The sequence below is a fragment of the Aquarana catesbeiana genome, linkage group LG01 (assembly GCF_042186555.1).
Source record: "Aquarana catesbeiana isolate 2022-GZ linkage group LG01, ASM4218655v1, whole genome shotgun sequence".
Lineage (NCBI taxonomy): Eukaryota > Metazoa > Chordata > Amphibia > Anura > Ranidae > Aquarana > Aquarana catesbeiana.
The window spans coordinates 318,652,916-318,678,115 of NC_133324.1; the positions used below are offsets into that span (position 1 = coordinate 318,652,916).

General features: G+C 44.4%; 1 protein-coding gene and 1 pseudogene across 4 annotated transcripts in view; both read left to right on the plus strand.

Annotated features, from left to right (window-relative positions):
- The window catches only part of SSH1 (slingshot protein phosphatase 1), a 160,094-nt gene that overhangs the window by 109,142 nt on the left and 25,752 nt on the right, over nucleotides 1-25,200 (plus strand). For all 4 annotated transcript variants that reach the window (XM_073630053.1, XM_073630059.1, XM_073630066.1 and 1 more), the window contains 3 exons: nucleotides 8,502-8,548; nucleotides 13,806-13,952; nucleotides 23,627-23,827. In XM_073630053.1, the coding sequence (XP_073486154.1) occupies nucleotides 8,502-8,548; nucleotides 13,806-13,952; nucleotides 23,627-23,827 (395 nt within the window). The remainder of the gene's footprint in view (nucleotides 1-8,501; nucleotides 8,549-13,805; nucleotides 13,953-23,626; nucleotides 23,828-25,200) is intronic.
- On the plus strand, nucleotides 17,600-17,718 carry LOC141124746 (5S ribosomal RNA; annotated as a pseudogene).

Below are 25,200 nucleotides of genomic sequence, written 5' to 3' on the forward strand. Positions count from 1 at the left end.
CACAATTCCCCCTCCTTTGTCAGTGGGGCGAATCGTGATATTGCTTCTTTTTTGTAAGGATTCCAAGCCTTCCCGAAATCTGACGTTATTCTTTAATTTTCAGTTTATCTAAATCCTTTAGCACTAAATCCTTGAATACCAAGACTGATGGAGGAACATGACCTGGTGGGTTGAAAAGAAAGGCATTAGATAGCCCCGAATGTCGCACTCCACCAGTAATTTTTTCCATCAATCTTGGAGGTTGTGACCGAAAGTATCTTTTGATACTAATCTTCCTAATGTACTTCTGCATGTCGATAAAGGCTCCAAATTTACTTGGAGTTTTATCAGGGGCAAATTTAAGACCATGGTTTAACACACATTTTTCATTGTCTGTGAGTGTATTTTGCTGAGATTGAAAATCCCGGCATCAGTTACACCCTTCTCTCCTTTGTCAATCGGTACCTCCTCCCCCCTCTGGTCCCTCTTTTGGTTCTCCACATCTTTTGTTCTTTTGGGGGCCCTTTGGAAAAAAAGAAGGTGGTGGAGGAACTTCAGTGGGATATTGTGGTCTCCTAGGGGATAATACCGAGGGCTATCCAACCAGCTTGTCTAGGTCCTGGGTATGAATTCCTTGGTGTTTGATGAGATGAGTGTTGTACAATATATCTATTGTTGTAATCCTCAGTACAGTCATCATAATCTCTGACTAGAGGCTCATAATGATTGTAAACAGATAGTTCATCTGGGTAAGGTCGCTGTTGATTATAATGAACACCACCATGTTGGAGTAACCTGATTTGTTTTGGGGACGGTTGCAATGAGATGGTGTTTTTTAGGACCAAACTTCCTCCAGCCCCCAACAGGTGTATTATTGTACTGACAAAAAATGCTGTATTTGACAGGGGAGCTGCTACCACCCGATGGGGTTGAAATCTCTACCTAAGAGTCAGTTCATCTGCTTGAGGCGGAACTGTACCTTTTAAAAATGATTATCTAGAACAAGGTTTAACGTTAAAAAGCTAATTTATACATAAAGGTTACAGATCTGCTGATCTTGACAAAGTCATTGAAGAAGTGGTTATTATGTATAGGGCCTCCATGATTAAAGTTAAAGAAAAATCTCAAGCCAGCGAGAATGATTACAGTTTTGCCATGGTCACGACTTATTCACACCAGTATTATGATATTAAAAAGATAATGACAAAACACTGGGCGATTTTGAAAAATAGAAATGATTGTGAGTGTTGGGTCCGGCTCTTCCTGACCGCCCACAAGTTATCTTTAGAGGTGTTGCACCCCTTAAACTACAGGCTGCACCTAACATTTCAGATGCCCCCAATAGGGTTTCTTTCTTTCAGAAGTCCAAAGGCTTTTTTCCTTGTCGAAAATGTGCCATTTGCTATCTTAATAAAGATAGGAAAATTTGTCAATTTAAGTCTCATGTCACTGTTAGGGTGTATGACATTAATACTTTCATTACCTGCACATCTCAAAATGTGGTTTATCTGTTGATTTTGTCTATGCGATCTACAATATGTAGGCCGCACAATAAGCGCCATGAATGTGAGAATTAAAAAACATGCGGCTAATATAAAGAAGGGATTTCCTAAGCACAGCGTCTCTCACCATTATCTTGATTGCCATAACAAAAATCCAGCAGGTACTACTTTTATTGCCATTGATAGATTTACACCACATTGGCGAGGAAGTATGGCCAAGAGAGATCTCAGGGGTGGAGACCCACTGGATTTATGATCTTAAATGTTACACCTCTTTTGGCTTAAACGTTGATTGGGACGTAAATGGTTTTATTAACAATAGTTCATATTTTTATCATTTAGTCATTGTAGTATACATTATATATTTTTTCAGCTCATGAGAGATTTGCAGTTACTCATCTTGGCCACTAGAGGGTTGAGTCCCATTAGGAGGTTATTTTTGTTTTATTTATGTTTATTATACCTTTTTTATACCAAGTTTTAATAATATTTTATGCTTTGGGGAGCCTCCAGCAACGTTATATTGCCTCCTCTATAGCTATTTTTATATGCAATTTTTCATGCAGTATTTTCATAATACCTTGTATTTTGTGTTTTGCTATGTATAGGTATTGCCCGAGAGAAATTACGCGATTATGAGGGGCGTTCCAGTCATTCATTTGGGCTGGCGTGCCTGACTGGAGGCTCCTCCTCCGGTTTCAGTGTCATTTGTGAGGGATAGTTTGGTGTAATGCGGGCGCATTGCATTCTAACAACCTTACTTCCAGCTGGCGCGCATGATGTGAGACCCCTCCTCTGTTTTCAGTGTCATTTGTGAGGGATGGATCAGTGGTGGAGCACAGACGCGGTGCGCGTTGCATTCCTACCACCTTACTTCCAGCTGGCGCATTATTCTGGTGGTTTGTTCTTCCTGTGTCGGCCGGGATTCAGATAAGAGGGCATGCTTGTGTCACAAGGCCACACCTCTGATGATATCCGGTTGGATAAAACATGTCAGGCGGGCAGAGATACAAGCACGCAGAGAGCTGTGGCCGATTTACATCTTGATGTTAGATTTCCTGTTTTAATATGTAAGTTACTACAATAAATTGTGATTATGCTTCACGGGCTTCACCATTGACTGCCTTATTCTTTCATGGGTAATGCTGTCTTCCTGATTGGATGATACGCTCATTGTATGTTGGAGCTCATGGTCCCTTGCTTCTATGTAAACAGTGCCTGATGCAAGATTGGTCCTGTGATTGAATTACTACATACCCGCAATAGTGTCTGGAGAGCGGAGCTGATTTTTGCCTAATTTATACATGCTTGCTCTACACAGCTTTCTGGTAAGCAGATTGGATTCACACATGGTGTGGTGTGCCTTTCCTAACACACTGAAGTTGGTGAAGGGTTTTTTTCATCTTTACCCTCTTGCATACACTATAGAGTTAGCTTAAAATACTTGTGGGTATTGGGTTGAGGATGATGGGAGGTTGTTTTCCTGCAGGCAGACCAGATGATTTTAACTGAAGCATATTCAAGCCTTTGCTATTCAGGGTCAGGGTCATTACTATTATAATACACGATTTATATAGCGCCAACAGTTTACGCAGCTCTTTACCATGTAGAGGGGAGACAGCACAATTACAGTACAGTTCAATACAGAAGGGACAGGAGGTGGGTGTGGGATAGGTTTCCCTAAATAAGTGAGTTTTCAGGGATCTCCTAAATGTGGACAGGTTAGGGGCTGATCAGGGCAGGGAGTTCCGGAGGATGGGAGAGGCTCTGGAGAAGTCCTAAAGGCGAGCATGAGAGGAGGTAAAAAGGGAGCTAGAAAGCAGGGGGTCCTGGAAGGAGCAGAGGGGACGATTTGGGTGATATCTGCAGATGAGGTTGGTGATGCAGCTGGGGGCGATGTTGTGAATGGCCTTGCATGTTGTGGTTAGCATTTTGAATTGTATACGGTGGGGGAGGGGAAGCCAGTAAAGGAATTGGCAGAGAGGGGCAGCAGTCATGGATCGGTTAGTGAGGTGTATTATGCCACGTACACACGAGCGGACTTTACGGCATACTTGGTTCGGCGGATCGGAGTCCGTCTGACAATTCGATCGTGTGTGGGCTCCAGCGGACTTTTTTCCCCAAAAAGTTTGACGGACCTAGAAATGAAACATGTTTCAAATCTTTTCAACGTACTCGAGTCCGGTCGAACAAAAACCGATACTAGGGCAGCTATTGGCTACTGGCTATGAACTTCCTTGTTTTAGTCTGGTCGTACGTCATCACGTACAAATCCGTCGGACTTTGGTTGATCATGTGTAGGCAAGTCCGTTCATTCGGAAAGTCCATTGAAAAGTCTGTCAAAGTCCGCCGAACCAAGTATGCCGTAAGTCCTGTCGTGTGTACGCGGCATTAGTCTAGCAGCAGCATTCATAATAGACTGAAGGGGGAAAAGCCTGCATAAGGGTAGGCCATTAAGGAGAGAGTTGCAGTAGTCAAGGCGGGAAATGATCAAGGAGTGAATAATAGACATGTGCATTCGTTTTCGTCCAAATGCATTTTCGTCCGAATTTCAGGTATTTTCGTTATCGTTTTAACAAATGATAACGTAAGTGCAGAATCCGAAAAACGAAAGATCCAACATAAACAAATGCTTTATTTTCGTTTTCGTTGCTACAACAGTTCGATATAGATAGGAGATTCGACATGATGCTGACAATAACAATCTGTGTCCATCAAACCTGTGGTCGAATGTGCCTAACCTTAACTCTATTAGTCCAAGATTATTCTACATAGAGAGAAAAATTCGACCTAGAGAGAAAAGATCGCTGCTGGAATTGGGTGGGGGAAGTAAAATAAAAATAATGATGATGATGAATGTTATTGGCTGATTGTAACCAAAGAGGAGGAGCAGTAAAATAACTAAAACTAAGTACACACGTACAGCCAACTTACTTTCATTTACGATTTACTAGCAGAGAGAGACACACACACTGAATCATTTCAAGACAGTCAATCTTAGCTGGTCCTTTTGTCAGAGAACCTGAATTATTTAGCAATTAAGCATAAGCACAGCAGCAGAACAATAGTGAAGCAAGCTACAGTTCAACTTAACTTTTTCATAATAATCTGCTGCTATTGTTTTAGTGTTGTGAACTTAATAGTGATACTAGTGTTGCTAGCGTTGTGATAGCCTCAGAGGCTGCCTGTGTTGGGGGGGGGGATTTATTATTATAGATTATATATTCTAGATTGAGATTCTATATAGATTCTATATACCCTATCTTGTTACCTGTCTGATCAGTGATCACTATCACCAGTCCATTTTCTGTTTGAACTATATACATTCAACATGAACGACGAAGATTCGACAGCGAAAAACATACAAACGTTGAATCTTTGGCTTATGGTGTCTGTTGAAAGTTCTAAGAAGATTCGACGGAGCAGCTAAACTATACGGCGTTGTACAGTTTAGCTGCTCCGTCGAATGTTCATTGAACATTCAACAGACACCATAAGCCTTCAATGACAGATTCGACCTTTAATTCATTTGGATTTTCAGACGAATGCAATTTTTAGCGAAACACTAAATAAAAACGAATTCCGGGAGTAACTAAATTTTATTTTTCGGACGAAAACGAAATTCCGAAACGAAATATTTGTGTGCACATGTCTAGCGAATAAGGTGCTTTGTGGTTTCATTAGTCAGGAAGGGTCGAATTCTGGAGATGTGGCAGAATTTAGCCAGTGGTTGGATGTGGGGGGTGAAGGAGAGGTCAGAGTCTAGGATTACTTCCAGCACCCTGGCATGTGTGGAGGGGACCAATGGTTGTGCTGTTGATCTTAATGGTAAAATCATGGGGGGGGGGGACCGGGAAGGAGGAAATGTAACTCAGTTTTAGAAAGATTGAGTTTAAGAAAGTGGTGTGACATCCATACCGATATGTCATTCGGTAATGTTTGAGATCCGTGAGGAGATCGAGGTGGTGAGTTGAGGAGTGGAGAGATAAATCTGGGTGTCATCGGCATAGAGGTGGTATTAGAGGCCATGGGAAGTTATCAGCTGGCCCAGGGAAGAGGTATAGAGTGTACCCCAACAGAAAGAGGAAGAGGATCGGAGGAGATGTAAGAGCCCTTTCACACTGGGGCGGTTTGCAGGCGCTATTGCGCTAATAAAAGCGCCTGCAAACCGACCCGAAAGTGCCGCTGCTGTGTATCCAGTGTGAAAGCCCCGAGGGCTTTCACACTGGAGCGATGCGCTGGCAGGACGGTAAAAAAAGTCCTGCCAGCAGCATCTCCGGAGCGGTGAAGGAGCGGTGTGTATACCGCTCCTTTACCGCTCCTGCCCATTTAAATCAATGGGACGGCGTGGCTATACCGCCGGCAAAGCGCCTCTGCAGAGGCGCTTTGCGGTGGTATTTAACCCCTTCTCGGCCGCTAGTGGGGGGTAAAACCGCCCCGCTAGCGGCCGCATACTGACGGTAAAACGCCGCTAATAATAGCGGCATTTTACCGCCGACGCCGCCCCAGTGTGAAAGGGCTCTAAGTGACACTGAAAGTGCGCTGAGATAGGTAGGAGGAGAACCAGGATAAAGCAGAATCACGGAGGCCAATGGAGTGTAGTTTGCTGAGGAGGAGCAGGTGGTCAACTGTGTCGAAGGCAGCAGAGAGGTCTAAGAGTATGAATATGGAGTAATGGCTATTGGTTTTAGCAGTTGGTAGGTCATTGGTGAGTTTTAGTAGGGCAGTTTCAGTGGAGTGTTGTGGATAGTTTGTAAAAAGTGAGGAGGAAAATGGGGAAGGAAAGGGTGGGGGGGGGGGCAAGAAGAAGAAGAAGAAAATACAAAAGGCAGTGAGGTAGTTGTATGTTTCAAAGTATATTAAACTAAATTAAATATATAATCTTTTAAAGGATGGGTAACAGATATATGGGAAAGCAGGGTACAGCAGAAGGGAAAACTTGTATAGAACAAGATTAAAACAAGAATACTTGCAGAACTTTTAACCGGTTTCCGACTGGTGTACGTTGATGTGCGTCGGCAGAATGGCACGGCTGGGCAAATGGGCGTACCTGTACGTCCCTTTAAATTTTCCACCGTGCCATTGCGTGCGCGCCGGCCGGGAGCTCCGTGAGTCGGGTCGCGGATCCCGTGGACTTGATCGCCGCAGGGATAACCACGATCGCCTCACGGAGTGGAAGAACGGGGAGATGCTAATGTAAACAAGCATCTCCCCGTTCTGCCTGGTGACAATGTCACTGATCTCTGCTCCCTGTGATCGGGAGCAGAGATTAGTGACATGTCGCACATAGCCACGCGCCCCCCCCCCCCAGTTAGAATCACTCCCCAGGACATACTTAACCCTTACACTGCCCCCTAGTGGTTAACCCCTTCACTGCCAGTGTCATTTACACAGAACTCAGTGCATTTGTATAGCACTGGTTTGCATGAAAAAATGTGCAGCACATAAATTAATTCATAATAACAAAACGGTATATACTGTGCAATCCAAAATATAATTCATAAGTTCCACCAAATGGCACATGTATAGATCCGAAGAAGAAAAATGATTTTCACTTCAGACATTCTATGCTTTAAAGCAGGATTCCGTCATTAAAAAAAAAAAAAAATTAAAAGTCAGCAGCTACAAACACTGTAGCTGCTGACTTCAAATAAGTACTTACCTGTCCTGGGTGCCTGCGATGTCGGCCGCCCGAGGCCGACCCGTTCCTCGGCTCTCGGGTCCCGGCACCGCCATCCTAGGTAAGGGAAACAGGCAGTGGAACCTTGCGGCTTCACTGCCAGTTTCCTACTGCGCATGCTTGAGCGGCGCGGCACTTTGTGAATGGGACGCGATGTGTTGTGGGAGACACACAGTTCCCTTAACACACCGCGCCCCATTCCTTACGTAAGTAAAAAAATGTTTTTTGTTTTTTCTTTTTTTTTTTCCTTTCCTCCATTTTTTTAGGTATTTTCTGGTGCATTTTTTTTTTTTTACAGGGTGGACCTCCACTTTAAGATAAAAAAGCCTTCTGTGTGCAGCAGCCCCTCTCAGCCCCCCTAATACTTAACTGAGCCCCATCTCTATCCAGCAATGTTGTAGTCAGGTCTCGGTTGCCCAAGACTCCCCTCCTCATTGGCTGAGACAGCAGTGCGGCGCCATTGGTTCCCACTGCTGTTAATTAAAGTCAGTCAGCCAATGAGGAGAGAAACGGGCCGGGCCGCAGCTCCATGTCTGTATGGACACAGGGAGTTGTGACTCGGCTCAGGTTCCCCCATAGCAAGCTCCTTGCTGTGGGGGCATTCAACAGGCGGGAGGGGCCAGGAGGGTAACCACTCTCCTTACCACCACCTGTAGTTTTATCTCCATTATTGCTCACCTGATTGCATCAGCTCTTCCTGAGTCAGTGGATGGGGTTATTAATATTAACTTGGCTTTTGCATGGTCACTCTGCCAACCACCAGCCTCTTGTGCTTCTGTCTGTTGCTCAGCGATACCGCCCCACTGCTTCAATGAGCCTGGCCAGTTGGCTGAAGGCACAGGACTAATGTAGTTTTGGAGCTTGTCCTATGTAAAAAAAAAGGATGTGATATAGGAAGTGCTGCAGAACCCTATGCCCAGCAGCCTGAATTTGAAGCATTGCTGACAAGCAGAAAATCGTGTCACTGTCCATGAAATCAATAATAATCCAGCATTGTGGCAAGATGCAGAAGAAATTGTGTGTGGATTTCAGTGTACAGGCAAACCATACGGGTAGGGTGCAAAAAGAGATCAAGCCTAGGGATGAGCTTTAGCTGTAGAACATCTTATAATAGAGTGGCCTTAAAAAAAAAACAGGGATCAGACCTGAACTAACAGTATATTTATTTTGTAGTCTTTATTCAGTACCTTCTGAATGGACTTTAGGTGCTCAGGATATACCCCCTATATATACCCAGCCACAGCACAGGAATTTTTATATATGTTGTATAGCCTTGCCTTCTTCATTCATTCTTCAATTTAGCAGTATTTTATTTGTAATTTTTTAAATAATATTTTTAGGGATCTGAATGGAACGCATCAAACCTAGAGGAACTCAACAAGGCAGGGTAAGTTTCCTGCTTTCTTAGACTGTTCGTTTACTATGCATGGTGCCTGCTTTTTTGCTGTGTGAAGCACTTGTCAAGTGAGAACTCCAGATGTATACACCGCCTTCAGTTATAGAACTGCAGTAATCTCATTTATGTCAGTACCAACCGCATGATCGTTTTATCCATTATATCACTAGTTCACCAATAAATAACTGTTTCCTTAAATTATCAGCATCTAACTTTATACTAAATAGGTCGCAGCGCAAAACAAGTCCTTTATTTTTTATTTGTATTGTATTTACACTTTCTGCATAGCTGAAATTGAGCTGTTTTGTTACCTGCTGTTGGAAGCCAGCGTCATTTATCTCACATTGTCCTGTCATCTTCTAGGTGCCCATTCACATGTACCTCTGCAAAGAGGGCTTGTTTATTGACCAGATTTTCCCTCCTAATAGTTATCTTCCCAGACATTTTTTAGGCAGGATAGAAGTAAGGGCCACAATGGCATAGATGAGTTGTGATTTTGGTAGAGGACCTGTACGTTTTTCTCAGAGGGAGGCAGCCAGCGTTGAATGAGGCAGAATGTAGAGTAGGGTTTAATTAGTTTTAGGGCATAGTTTATAAGTTATGACCGTGTTTTAAAGCTTTACTATACCCACAACAGTAAAAAAGCTGCTTATACTCGCTGTGGAACCTAAGGGGTTAATCCTCTGCATTGTGTAAAAAGGCTGTTTGATCCTGTCTTCTCTGTATCTTCTTCCACAGTCCCCAAACAATCTCCTGATAGAACTAGGGGGCAAGCTGCATATGCTCCGTTTGGTGTGTATTGCTAGAGAGTTTTTTTTCCTTGGGAGGGTGAATGTGATCAGCACAGGGCCAATCGGCACTGTCCAGACAGAGGGACAGTCTGAGCAGAATGAAAACTCCTCCTACAAGCTTTAACCAGACACTGAAAGAAGTCACAAGACTGCTATCGGCAGATGAAAAAGGTATTTCGCAGTTTAGGGTTTTAAGTCTCAAGAACTCTTTTTAGAAGATAGGTCACTTAAAGAGGAGCTCCAGGCTCCTGCAGAAATACTGTAGCTGCTGACTTTTAATATTAGGACACTTACCTGTCCAAATATCTAGCAGTGTCTTCACCTGAGCTGCATTTTCAGTCGGCTATCAGGTGCTTTGAAGCCTTGCGGCGAATCGCGCTACACTCTGTGAATGGGCCAGCTGCGGGGGAAGGAGGAGGGGGAGAACGCAACCAGAAGTGGTTACCTGTCAAAACCAGGTACCCCCCCAAAAGGAGCCAAATGTGGCAGTGGAGGGGGAGAGGTGGCAGATAAGCGGAGGTGGAACCCTGCTTTAAGGTAGTAACGTAGCACACTAGCGTTTTTTTTTTTTTTTTTTAAGCTCCTAGAAGCTGTTAGCCATTGTTTTTCTGATCCTAGAAGCTAAATAGGGTTATTCTATGTGTCCATGCACACTACATTCAGCTATTAGCACTTTTTGATGCACTGCGATCTGTGAACTGATCTTGGGGTGTCATTAACGTTGTATTGACACCTGCAGCGGTTCGCAGAGGGCAGCGTGAACTGCCTGCGGGAGAGATGCGTTGCGGTAATCGGCTAAGTTCACCTTTTGTAAATAAATAAATGCTCATGATTTTGCACTTAAATTATGAATTTTTATTATTTTCTTACGTAAATGGAAATAGATCCCATGTGCTGTCACTACCCATCTCCATTTCAAAAAAAGTTGTTTTAATATAGATAAATATGGAAATGAGAGAATTCTGGAAAATGTAAGCGAGCAGCTGCTCACATTAACTGCATGTGTCCCCACATGTATAAACGTAAGGGCTTGTTCATACTTGACTCGAGGCGTTAAAAATGCTCCCCAAACGCCCTTTGGGCAGTTTTGAAGCGTTTGACGAGCATTAAAACTGCTCCGCAAATGCCTATTCCATTACAGTAATTGAACAAATCTTAACGCCCCGCAACTGCCTGCCAGAGCATTTGTGAGGCGTTACCATAGACTTGAATGGGAGGCATTGAAAGGCTTCAAACTCCTCCTGATTCGACATGAGGCTTCAGTTTTAAAGCGACGCTAACGCTTAGTGTGAATAGCACTATGTGCTGTCTATTATATCTTGTGCATAGGCATTTGGGGGGCCTTTTTAACGCCTCTCAAACGCCTGTTCTTAATGTCCTGCAGACACCCAGTGTAGCTGTTTGCCATACCTCCAGTATGGGCAGACAGTTCCTGAATTTTGGGAAGCAGCTCCTCACAGTTCATTGATAACTACAAACTGTTTGCCACCGTGGCAGACAGGACCTGTAGTTCATTCAGTCAAAGAGGGCATAGCTACTTACAGCCGTACTTTTTTTTTTTTAATTGTGACAGCGGGTGCTGGGAGAGGATCCCCTGTACGCTGTCATGGAGGAGGATCGGGGAGTAAGGGGACTGGAGCGCACAGTAACCTTTTACATCCTATATATGGGTGTACCATGTTACAAAAGGTGAGCCTATCCTTTAACAGTGAGCAGTGCAGTCTCAAGCCAGTCTGTTAGCTTGGGGCAGGGGAGGTCCTAGCCATTCTAGTACCTGTGTGTAAGGGTGACTCTGGGATGCTGCAGCAGTAAAGCGCCACCCTGAAAAAGAGGTCATTGCACCAGCTTAAACACGGACATAGGCAAAGAGTGAATGATAAAAGCTGCCACATAATCAGTAATTGATTAAATCGGCTGCTGAAACATCTTAAACCTAGGGTGGCCAGAACAAAAAGGCCATCCATGCGACCAGTGTAATAATGGTTGCAAGGCCCAACAAGTGCAATACGACACCAGGGGAACCCATAATTTGAATGGCAGCCCTGGCTTAAATTACCAGTACTGCACACCCAGCACTAAGGATAATTGTACTGATACTGTTGGGTGTCCTTTGTATAGCTAGTTTTTATGTCTCACGGATAGTATTGCTGAATGGCAAATCTGTTGCAGATCAGGCTGCCCTCCACTGAGAAGGAAAAGATATAGACAACTTCAGAGGCGGCTTTAGGATTTGTGAGGCCTTAGGCGAAACTTGCACGTGAGGCCCCAATCACGCCCATAATGGGGAAAAAAAAATTCAAGAAATAAAAATGGCTGCAAAAAGATGGACTGATCTAGCACATAGTTCATCAGCACCACTTCCAGGGCACCCTACTCACCCATCAGACATATGCAGCCAATAAAACATCTGGGGCCCAGCAAGGTGGCAACCCCTCTAAGAATTTCCTGTGTCTTGGGAGAATGGGGAGGGGATGTCACTGAGTCATTCCACATCCACAGAGGAAGTAGAGTGGGGGGATCTCAGCACAGCGCAGGGAGAGAGGGGGAGGGAAAAGGAGGGAGAGAGAAAGAGGGGGAGAGAGAGAAAAAGGGGGCAAGAGAAGGGGAGCAAGAGATTGTGAGCGATAGGGGGGAGAGAAAGAGGGGGGGAGAGAGGGGGAGCAAGACATTGTGAGAGAGAGAGAGGGGGGAGAGAGAAGGTGAGTGAGAGGGGGTTGAGAGAGAGGGGTAGAGAAAGGGTGCGGAAAAGGGGGAGAGAGACAGAGAGAGGAGGGAGGGAGAGGGGGGGAGAGAGAGGGAGACATAGTGGGGGGAGAGAGGGGGGGAGAGGAGAGGGGGGGGAGAGAGAGAGTGTGAGAGGGGGTAGAGAGCCGGGGTGGGAGAGAGAGAGGGGGGGAGGGGGTAAGAGAGAGAGAGGAGGTGAGAAAGAGGGGGGTGAGGGAGATCTCTAGCCCTGTCCCTGTCTGCAGCCCCTCCTGTGCCCCATGTCCCAGTCTGTGAAGGCACTGGGGGGGGGGGCAAAGAGCAGGGAGGAGCTGGAGAGTGCTGGGGGCGGAGAGGGCTGGAGGGTGGGGGTGGAGAGTGCTGGGGGTGGGGGCTGGGGGTGGAGGCCGTAGAGTGCTGGGGGTGGAGGCGGAGAGTGCTGGAGGGTGGGGGGTGGAGAATGCTGGGGGGTGGGGGCCGGAGAGTGCTGGGGGGCAGAGAGTGCTGGGGGGTGGGGGCTGGAGGGCGGGGGGCAGAGAGAGTGCTGGGGGGTGGGGGCGGAGAGTGCTGGGAAAGGTGGAGAGCACTGGAGGGGTGGGGGCTGGAGAGCGCTGGGGGGGAGCTTGAGAGGGGGAGAAAGAATTGGAGTGGAGAGCAGGGAGGTGCTGACGAAATGGGGGCGGAGCCAGGGAGGACAAGGATGGGCTGGAGAGAAGGAGGGGCGGAGCCAGGGAGTGCACGAAGGGGCCGGAGAGCACGGGGATGCAGAAAAAGTTAGATAGTAGGAGCGGTGGGGAGACTGCACATAGTGGAATTGATTTTTCCATATTACTCCATGCAGCCGCTGAATGATCACTTCTCCCCCTCTCCTTCCTGCAGACATTCAGCGGCTGCATGGAGTAATATGGAAAAATCAATTCCACTATGTGCAGTCTCCCCACCGCTCCTCCTATTCAGACACACAGGGAGGCTGCACGGACACTCACCTTCTCTCCGGTCGGCCAGGCAGCATAAGAGCTCCTTCCTCCTCACAATCATGAGGCACTGCAGCTCAGCTGGATAGCTTCAGCGACCCCCCCCCGGCCCCGACTGCAGAACCAAATAGGAGGCAGGTGCGGAGAGGTCGGGTGAGCGGCACAGGCAGAAGGAGCAGCTCGGCTGCAGGTCCCACATGGACATGCCGCCTGCATGACTTGGAGCCGGGTGCTGTCATCCAGCTGCTGCCGCCACCTAGAGGCCTCTACTGTCCCGCTCCCCGAACTACCACCGGACCGGGATGAGACCTTGACAGCATCAGTGATTGATCACAGGCAGATTAGCCGACCGCGAGGCCCCTCTGACTGCGGGGCCTTAGGCGATCGCCTAATTTGCCTAATTAGAGAGCTGCCTCTGGACAACTTGCTGTATAATACAAATGGATAAAACCTGCACTGATCACAACCAAGCACTAATTTAATTGTTTTAGGAACAATGGCCAAACTTCAGTGGTTTTTAAAAGGATGCCTAGATGTGTTTCACATGCCCACAAATTTGAAGTTTGACTACATTGATTGTACAAAATCCTCCAATCCTTGGACTTGGACCAGTGCAATTTTTTTTTTTTTTTAACATTTTTATTGTACTTTATTGTAGGCAGCATGTAATGAGGTGGATAAGAGCCAGATTTCTACATTCCTCTCTCTTTTCTACGTTGTATAAATTGATGTATGTTTACTTTGTTCAAATTTGAATGTGTTTTTTTTTTTTTTTTCTAGAATTGGCTATATACTTAATGTGACCAGAGAAATAGACAACTTCTTTCCTGGCCTTTTTGCCTATCACAACATTCGTGTTTATGACGAAGAGAGTACTGACCTGCTGTCCCATTGGAATGATACCTATAACTTCATTAACAAAGCAAAGTTGGTATTGGTTTACTCTCATGGGGTATTACCACAAGTACTCCTTCTACACTTTTGCATGTACTATAGACAGAAAATTGAGTACTGTCCGTGATACTTTTTTTTATTTGCACTAACATACAATTTTTCAGGACAAGCTTTTGGGGTATGTGCCCTTCTTCAAGGTCCAAGCAGTACTGAAAGCATGTGCTGTAAATATTATTTTAGAACTATAGCTCTATTAACTTTAAATTCTATGCACATACAGTATTAGGCTCTGTTCACATCTCTGCATTCCGAATCGTGGGCAGAATCGATGCAATTCTGCTCGCGATTCACAAATCGGTAAATCACCGGATGCCCGTGCATTCCCCTTTATGTTGCCCGTCAATTTCAATAGCACCCAAACGCAGTGCGATTTTCCCATGATTCGTCTCGCGATAATCGCTGTAAAATCACGTGAACAGAATCGCGGGACGCCTGTTGCCCAAAAGAAGTACACAAGCTTCTTTTGGGGCGACGGGCATCCTGCGATTCTATTTTACCACCATTTTCATCCCGAAACGCCAAGATGTGAACTGATCCCAAGTGCAAAAAACTTTCGCTCTACCATCAACCAAAATAATAAATAGTGAACAGTCTAATAAAAAAAAACACTTAGCAGCTAGCCAGCACTGACGTGTTCCCCAATCTAGATTTAAAAAGCGTAGGGATAAGAGCAGTGCTCTTAAAAAGAAAAAAAAAATCTAAACAAATGAATATATACAAATATCCAGCGTGCTGGATATAAAATGCAAAACGTTCCACTGGAAAAATGTTAATATTCGGCCCTAAATGTTCAAGATTTTTTTTACTTTAATGAATTCTATGTCTGGAGTCTGGGTGCATCCCCCTTATACTTACCTGAGCCCCATCTCGATCCAGCGATGTGCATGAGAGCAGCAACTCTTCCGGTCTCTCTCTCCTCATTGACTCACAGAGCAGTTGGAGCCATTGGATCCTGCTGCTGTCAATTGCAGCCAGTGAGCCATTGAGGAGAGAGCGGGGGGGGGCAGGGCCAAGCTTGTGTATGAATAGACACACTGAGCACAACTCGGGAGCAAGCCTGCTCAAGTGCCCCCATAGCAAGAGGCTTGCTATTGGGGGCATTCAGCAGGTTGGAGGAGCCAAGACCGCCGGCGGGGTACCCAAAAAGAAGAGGATCGGGGCTGCTCTGTGCAAAACCATTACACATAGCAGGTAAGTATAATATGTTTGTTATTCCTTTCATGCCTAAGCTTATTTCTGACATTTGTTGCTTGCAAGTTAAAATCCGTATTTCTTTATCGTACATCACTGGACACAGCACCATAGTAATTACTATGTGGTTATAGGCCACCATCAGATGATGGACACTGGCACACCCTAAACAGGAAGTTGCTTCCCTATATAACCCCTCCATACCGGAAACACCTCAGTTTTTCCGCCAGTGTCTAAGGTATTGGTCACGAGTGAAGATGTGCTCTGAAGAGCTCCAAGCTGGAGGGATCCTTGCTGGATTTAAACAGCCTCCATAGACCGGATCCATCCAAAGTGACACTGAGGCCAAGATGGATGGTACCCGGGCCTCTTTTGCCTGTAACGCCTCTCCTTGCAGGGCTGGACCCTGGGACCCAGGGCTTTTTCGTCATGCCACATTACCTAAAGCTTTTCCTGGCGGGGTGGGAATACATGTCTAAGGGAGTGGAATCCCTATAAAAAGGGACCCGGTCCTTGAAGGTTTGCTAACACAGCCTGCCGTGATGGGTGAAGTTTGGATCTGTCTGTTACAGCAGTATTCTGCAGCGAGGATAAGGTAAGGGAAGAAGCCTAGGAACTGTAAAAAATCCACCTGTGTTTTTTTTCTTCCATGAGTAAAATGTTGTATGCCTTAAAGTCTCCACTAGAGGGAGTAAAATGCACATACCTTGATATGTTGCTTCCCGTCAGCTCAGTGTCCAGCTAAAACAGCACGTGTGGTCTCAGCAGCCAGGGGGGTGAGTTTCTAGCATGTTCTCCCCCCTGGGGAAACTAAGGGGCTGGGAGATACAACAGAGGGGTAAGATTCCTTGTACTCTTCCCCCCAGGGGGTGCGGTGGCGGCTTCCCTGTGTTATACAGTGATCACATTTGTTTACAGTCTCTGCATGCCTAAGCGGCAGCTGAAGAGCGCTTTATTTTTTCCCCAGCCTTTGTCTCTCCTCAGCCCTTGTCTATAGTGTGTTTACTTAGTGCAGAGCCTCCCCTCATATGGGTCTGCACTGGCAGACCCGAATGTCGTCCGTGCGCCTCCACATTGTCATCCTCTCCTGAAATACCAGCTATGGCAAGCCAGGGTGAGTCATTGGAACCAATTGTTGGTGCAGCTGCTTCTCACATTTCAGCCCCTGTATACGTGACTGAAGATTTCCTCCACCCTGCAGGGCTTAGAAGGAAGATTAACGGCTTTAATCGCATCCTCCATCCAAAAGGATAGGAAGCGTGTTAGATCCCTCTCCCCCACCTCAGACCCTTTACCAAGGGAACAGTGGGTACAGAATGAGGTGTTACCCTCAGGCGATCAGGAGTGAAAACAAACCGATTACTCCTCTGTGGAGGAAACAACGGTAGATGAACCCTTTTCAGCCTTGCAATCTGAGAAATTGCTGGTACAATCTCTTACGGAGATGGTTCCTTCCACTTTCATGCTACCCCTAACGGAGTCTGCTGAAAGTTCGGTTTCTTCCTTGGGTTCCTTAAAACCTTCACAGCCTTTGCATGTGTTTCCTGTCCATGCATTACTAAAAAAGCTTATTTCTGCTGAATGGGATCACCTGGATAAGCATTTTTCTCCTTCCAAAGAGATTCACAGTTCTCTATCCCATGGAGGAGAAATTCACCAAGAAAATGGAATGTACCAGCAGTTGACCCTGCGATTTCCAGTGTGAATAAAAGTCTAACTTGTCCAGTAGACAATGCACAAATGCTTAAGGATCCAACAGATAAAAGGTTGGAATTCCAGTTGAAATCCTCTTTTTCCTTGGCAGGGGCCGTTACTCAGCCTGCAGTCGCTGCAATAGACATTTGTCAGTCCCTAAAGGACCAGTTTAGACAGGCCCTTAAGGAGGTCCCTGCACAACAATTTGGCCGAACTACCAAAAGCATTGTTTTTCCATAGACGCATTCACCAGGCGTCCCGCCTTGCGCTTGTGCTAGTACACATGCTTAGGATCCTGTGGTTAAAAAAAATGGTCAGCCTTGCAAAAGGTTCCTGACTGGTTTCCCTTTTCATGGGGATAAAACAGCTATTGGGATGATTTGGACAAATACATCCAAATGATTGCTAGTGGGAAAAGTACTCTTTTGCCAGTCAAAAGAAAGTATAAACGCCCTTCATTTAAGCGGACTCTTTCCCCTGTGCCAGGGGCATACGCCTCTAGGCAGTGGCGACAGCCTCCGCTGTCAGACTCTAGAGGAAAACCTCAGGATCAGGCCCAGGCACAGGAAACCTGCAAAGCAGAATTCTAAAGCCTCATTATGAAGGGGCGGCCCCCTCGGCAGAGTGGGGGGAAGACTTCAGCAATACTCAGAACTCTGGCAAGAGGAAATTCAGGACAGATGGGTCATCTCCACAGTGTCTCTATGATACAAACTAGAATTTCGGGAGTTTCTGCCTACGGCCACATCACCCTGAAAGCACCCGATCACGTCTGATCTTGGAGGCTAAGCAGGGTTGGGCCTGGTTAGTACCTGGACGGGAGACCACCTGGGAATACCAGGTGCTGTAACCGTTTCGTTTTCTGAGGCCAGACGTTCCCAAAGATCCAGGGAAAAGGCAAATTCCCACAGTAGAGCAAGGTTTGGGGGTTTATTCAAACCTCTTTGCGGTACCAAAACCGAATGGAGATATCGGACCCATTCTAGATCTAAAAAATCTAAATCAGTTCCTGAGGATCCGCTCCTTTCGCATGGAGTCGATCAGGTCAGTGGTTTCTATCTTACAAGGAGGAGAACTTCTAGCGTCTATCGACATCAGGGATGCATATCTGCATGTCCCTATATTTCCCACTCACCAAGGGTTTCTGCGGTTCAAGGTAGAACAGCAGCATTTTCAGTTTGTAACCTTGCCCTTCGGGCTAGCTACAGCACCCCGGGTGTTAACAAAAGTTCTGGCCCCACCTCTAGCTAGGTTAAGGGCACAGGGCATAACAGTCTTGGCGTACCTAGACGATCTATTGCTAATAGACCAGTCGGTGGCTCGTTTGGAGCAAAGCGTGCGCATTACAACCAAATGGGTTGAATTCTCAAATTAGAGAAGTCTTCTTTAAAACCGCTAGAAAGGCTGGAGTACTTGGGTCTGATCATAGACATAGCCCATAGACACGCCATAAGAGAGCTGGTGCAGATGGTCAGGTCGAAAAGAGATTCCTCTATTCGCCTTTGCATGATGTTATTAGGAAAGATGGTGGCTTCATTTGAAGCGGTTCCCTATGCCCAGTTCCATTCGGGACTGTTGCAAAACAGTAACCTGTCTGCTTGGAACAAAACGCTTCAAGCTTTAGATTTGTCAATGCGGCTGTCCCCAAAGGTATTCCAGAGCCTCAGTTGGTGCTCGGTATCCGGAATCTGCAGAAGGAAAAAAACCTTCATACCAGTTACCTGGAATGTGGTAACGACAGATGCCAACCTTTCAGGTTGGGGAGCAGTACTGGAAAAGACAGCTGTCCAGGGACAGTGGTCCAGAACCGAAAAAGCCTTGCCCATCAACATCCTAGAGATTTGGGCAGCGCGTCTGGCTCTGAAGCCCTGAACATTCAGGTTACGGGATTGTCGTGTCAGGATCCAATCCGACAATGCCACAGCTGTGGCCTATATCAAATCACCAAGGGGGCACTAAGGGTCAAGCAGCTCAAAGAGTGGTGCACCATATTCTAGCTTGGGCAGAAAAGGATGTTCCTTGCCTATCGGCAGTCTTCATTCCGGGAATAGAAAATTGGCAGGCAGACTACGTGAGTCGCCAGCAGTTGTTAACGGGGTAGTGGTCCTTTCACCTTGAAATCTTTCTGGCTATATGCCAAAGATGGTGGATCCCGGACGTAGATCTTTTGGCGTCCAGGTTCAACATGTAGTTGGTCAACTTTATGTCAAAGACAAGGGATCCACTCGCATGCGAGACAGATGTGTGGTGACCCCATGGGGTAAGTTTTCACTGAGTTAGGCTTTTTTCCCTATTTCAGTTGCTGCCACGGCTTCTTTGCAGGATCAAGTTGGAAAGAAAGCCGGTAATTCTTGTAGCCCCAGCATGGCCCAGAAGGTCCTGGTATGCAGAATTCGTAAATTCTTCCACTACGGCCAGACCTACTCTCATAGGGGCCGATATTCCATCCTACCTTACAAACTCTAAAGCCCCATACACACTATCAGATTTTCTGCTGATTTTTGTCTTCAGATTTACCAAAACCATATAATATGAGGTCAAACCTTAGGAGTTTCAATTTGTATGCAATCAGGCAGGCCCTTGCAGTAAATGGTTTTGGTAAATCTGAAGACAAAAATCAGCAGAAAATCTGGTAGTGTGTATGGGGCTTAAGTTTGACGGTTTGGCTATTGAAGCCCACATTCTGAAGAGACGTAGTCTCTCCGGGTCAGTGATTTATACCTTCATTAATGAAGCCGGGTTCCAGAGTCAAATATTATAGACTCTGGAGGGCTTATGTTTCCTGGTGTGAATCCTAGGGTTGGCACCCTCGGAAATATAACATAGGTACAATTCTTGTTTTTTCTACAAGTACGAATGAAGCTGGCTTTGGGTACTATTAAGGGTCAAGTCTTGGCTTTATCGGTCTTATTTCAAAGACTGCTTGCTTTGCATTCTTTGGTTAGACCGCCAGTTAGACCACCCTTAAACCCTTGGGACTTTTGAACCGTTAAAGCATACTCCCTTGGTCCTTCTGACAAGGGAAATAGTGTTTTGGGTTGCTATACACTCTGCAAGAGGGTATCGTAGTTGGCTGCTCTTTCCTGTAAAGCCATATTTATTTAATAAGGTGGTTTTAGGTTTTCACCTAAACCAAGATATATTGTCCTACCTTCGTTTTTTTTCCAAAACCAGGTTCTAGGGTAGAGAACTCACTACATTGTCTTGATGTAATGAAAGCGGTCAAGGTCTATTTAAAGACGACTGCTCATGTCTGAAAGACTGATGTTTTATTATGCTGCCAGAGGGTCTTGGGAAGGGACAGGTAGCATCAAAATCCACTATTGCTAAGTGGATTCGGCAAGTTATAATTCAAGCCTAATGGTTAAAAGGCAAGATTTCACCTTTTCATGTCAAAGCGCACTCTTCTAGAGCAGTTAATGCTTCTGGGGCAGTGCATCACCAAGCCTCCATGGCTCAGATCTGCAAGGCCGCAACTTGGTCTGCAATCCATACATTCACCAGATTTTATCAAGTGGATGTAAAAAAGGGCATGAGGATATCACCTTTGGGCGCAGTCTGCTGCAGGCAGCAGTATAGGTCCTCAAGTCTGTTGGCACCCTACGGGTTGTGTCTCCCTTCCCTCAAATAGCTGTGCTATGGAACGTCCCACATAGTAATTACTATGGTGCTCTGTGTCCCGTGATGTACGACAAAGAAAATAGGATTTTTATAACAGCTTGCCTGTAAAATCCTTTTCTTGGAGTACATCATGGGTAGAGGTCAACCGATATGGGTTTTCCTCTGGCCGATGCCGATATTTAGAAATCACGGCGGCCGATGGCTGATATGTTAGGCTGATTTTTTTTTTTTTTTTTTCTCCTTCATCTCATAAAATCTAACAGTTAGACCCCTTTCACACTGGGGCGTTTTTCAGCCGCTTTTGGGCTAAAAATAGCACCTGTAAAGTGCCTGCAAAACGGCTCTCCTGCAGTCTCAGTGTGAAAGCCCGACTGAGGCGATGCGCTGGCAGAATGTTAAAAAAAGTCCTGCAAGCAGCATCTTTGGAGCGGTGTATACCGCTCCTCCACCTCTCCTGCCCATTGAAATGAATGGGCACTGCTGCCTAAGTGCCTGCAAAGCGCAGCAGCGCTACACTGGCGCATTTAACCCCTTCATCGGCCACTAGCTGGGTTATAAGCTCCCCGCTAGCGGCCGAATAACGCCGCTAAAATGACGGTAAAGCGCCGCTAAAACTAGCAGCGTTTTACCGTCAACGTCTGCCTGCTCCGGTGTGAGAGCAGCCTTAAGTAATAAGTGATACAGAAAATGTCTTACATTTAAACATTTATTAAACAAAACAAACCTCCAATCAGTTCACTTGTATGTATAATTTAGATTAAAAAAAAAATCTATACCTTTTAAATAATAAATACACAAAAGCAAATCAAAACTTTTGGATTAAAAAAAAAATGGGCTAACTTTACTGTTTAGTTTTTTAAATTCATTAAAGTGTATTTTTTCCAAAAAAATTGCGTTAGAAAGGCCGCTGCGCAAATACCGTGTGACATAAGATATTGCAACAACTGCTATTTTATTCCCTAGAGCCTCTGCTATATATATATATATATATATATATATATATATATATATATATATATATATATATATATATATATATATATATATATAATATATATATATATATATAATGTTTGGGGGTTCTAGGTGACTTTCTAGCAGAAAATACTGGATTTTTACTTGTAAGCAACAAGTGTCAGAAAAGATTTAGTCTTTATATGGTTAAACTGAGAACTCCTACACACAGAGTTCAGTCCATTGATAAGTATAAACATTGTATCTCTTTGCTTCTTTTCTTAGACTTGGCAGGCTGCCCAGATGGGAGGGACACAGGGATATATCGCGGGACACAGAGGTCCCTCCCCACTTTTTGGGGTATATTTGTGTGTGTGATGTTTATATATATATATATATATATATATATATATATATATATATATATATATATATATATAGCTTTGCTACAAAAACTGAGGGGTTGTATAGGGAGGCAACTTCCTGTTTAGCGTGCGCCAGTGTCCATCACCTGAAGGTGGCCTATAACCACATAGTAATTACTATAGTGCTCTGTGTCCCTTGATGTACTCCAAGAAAAGGATTTTTACAGGTAAGCGGTTATAAAAAATCAAATTTTTTTGCTAGAAAATTACTTAGAACCCCCAAACATTATATATATATTATTGTAGCGTAGACCCTAGAGAATAAAATGGCCTCCTTTGCACTTCAAAGTATTCATTTCGCCAAAAATGGCAATTCTGAATACTGTCAGGTTTTTTTTAAATCCAGCACCATTGGCACCTGAGTAAACTGGAAGTGACGTTGTGAGGTCGCTTCTGTGTTTACACATAGAAGACTGGAACCAAGCCGTTCCTGGCTTTGATTCAATCTCTCTCTAGCCGGCGGAAGTGCCGAATCGCGGGACGGGAGGCCCGGGAACAGCAGCTGCAGGCATCACCTCGGTGTAACCCCTGATAGCCGAGGCCGCATATGTGCGTACGGTCGGCGCTAAGGTTTTTTTTTTTCTTATTTTCTTTAGAATCACTTTTTTTAAGAACATATGATAATCAAATGACTAAATACTGAAATGAACAAATATTCAACGTCTTGCACATAAATTGAAAAAAATACAATGTGCAATTACCTTATGGCAGAATATTAAAATTAATAATAGAAAGTCCCAGTGTGAAAGTCCAAGTACACCATATATGCATCAATTAAGCTCTGTGTTCCCAAGGAATTTATTGTATATGTGCTGTGTTTCACTACTCTGTGCTCACTATACTCTCATCTCTGGAGTTGACCTATGTATAATATAGGTCAAAACATACATTCTCCTTTTAGGGGATATACCATTGATCTCCCCTCTTCAAGACCTGGGACTTCTTTCCTTCAATGGTGCTTTTAACTTTGTTGCATGGATGAGCAACTTTTTTCCTTTGTATAGGTAATGGGTCCAATATCCACCTTCAACCAGGATATCCGCTCAAATTAAACATATTGGGATCATACTGCTTTCTATAATACCTTTCCTATATTAATATGTGCATTTTACCTTCTGCACTACGATATACAGGTGTATATACCCCCATGAGAGATCACATCTCTATGGTTAGCACCACTTTCCATGATGTCTCACCACTTCCTTTGTAGTGTAAGGACTTCACAGGCTCCGCCCTTACGTGTTACGTCATACCCGCGTAACTTTTTCGGAGGATCCACTAGTGGAAAATTTTGCACTTTATTTGTATATATTCACTTGTTTTTTTTCAGTATTGCATGAAGAACAGCACTGCACTTATTTTAAATATATATTTAAATTCTATGCACATGATTCTTAAAGAGAGCCTCTGGTTTTAATCACAAAAAACCCTTTAGACTCGTTTTTTTATTTTTTTTTATTCAACAATTTCACCTAATTATAATGCTGCACTTGAAAATTCTACTACTTTTATAGTAGATAAACCATAAATATGTAAATATTTTCCCCCACTAATTTAGCTTATTTAAAAGTCTATGATTTTTATCAAAGAAAATGATATTTATCTATGGGGGGGAGGGGGGGAATACTAGGAGAAAGCAACTGCATGTTGATATTTTTATTAGCTTGTACATATGCATGGACAAATGATAACTGTCTGGTGTTGCTATAAGAGACATGGAAATGCTGCAATATGATTTTTCTTGGTTTGTTATATCTACAGGAAAAATAATTCCAAATGTCTGGTGCACTGTAAAATGGGAGTTAGCCGCTCAGCTTCTACAGTCATTGCTTATGCCATGAAAGAGTATGGCTGGTCCATGGAGAATGCATATAGTTATGTCAAACAAAGGCGCAGTGTCGCCAGGCCAAATGCTGGTTTCATGCGTCAGCTCTTGGAGTATGAGGGAATCCTTGATGCCAGGTAACTTACCATCATTTCTTAGAAGAAAGTTTGGAACAGGATATTTTATCTCATATTGCTTGCCATCACTGCTGCTAAAAGATACAACTGGTATTAATATTAATTTTTTCCTCCGTAGCCATTATAGGCTAGGCTTGGAGTCACTGACTTAAAGGGTAACTCCACTTTTTTTTGTAGGGGAAAAAATATATATAGCATGAACAATTGTGACGCAAATCATATTGTAATTTAAATTTTTCATTTTCAATCTGCAGTGTTGCAATTTTCTGTAAAATGCAATGCAATATGACTACCTGGAGGCATTCTGTATACAGATGGTGTACAACCCCCCCCATGTAATTTCCTGCTTCTGTGATTGGCTCACTGATTTTCCCAAAAGTCTGCACTAAGATACTTTACAAGTCAGATTTTTGACACCTCTTAACCCCCCCCCCCGCAACAAAAATCTCATTTTAGGTGAAATACTCCCAAAGAGATGCAGGCCCTGCAACTTTTTTCATTAGAGCCCTGCAGACACAGCAGCTGATTATGAAATTCATACAGAGTCACTCTGCACATGGACACAGACAAACAGCTATGCCCCCCACTTGGTGATCTATGTACATCGCAGGGATTTGAACAAACTGTTGCAGATTCCTGACTTTTTTGTTCTGACAAAATTGTTGTTTGTTTGTTTCTGTGTCCATGTGCAAAGTGACTATGTATTGGAGTGGTTTCATGATTATTAATCAGCTGCTGCACCTACAGGGCTCTAATGAGTAATTTGGCAGGGGCTGCATCCCTTTAGACATGATTTCCCTTTGGGAGTATCTCAACAAAAATGACATTGTTGCAGGGGATGCCCAAAATCTGACTTGTATCTTAGTGCAGACTTTTGGGAAAATCGGTGCGCCAATCACTCAAGCAGGAAATTGCATTTCTGGGAGGCGTTCTGTATATTATCTGTGTACAGAACACCTCCAAGTAGCCATATTGCATTTCATTTTACAGAAAATTACAGCGCTGCAGATTGAAAGGGAAAGGTAATTTTTAAAAACATTCAATTACAATATGACTTCAGTCACAATTGTATACGCTATATTATTTTTTATTTGCTAATTTTTTTCCCATGAAAGTGGAGTCACCCTTTACCCGATTCCTTAACATGTTCCAAAGGTAAATTCATACCCAGATGCAAGCAATGCATAGAAATACAGTTGCATGCTACTAGTGGATTCTCATCATATATATGAAGCATTCTGGTTGGTGACAACCATGGGTTAGAAAAACTGAGCACAGGCAGTCGCAGCAGCTGAATAATTCAGTGGTGAAGATTTGAGAAAAGGATTGAAATATGCCCCACAACACCTCAAACGAAAAAATCTTTAACAATT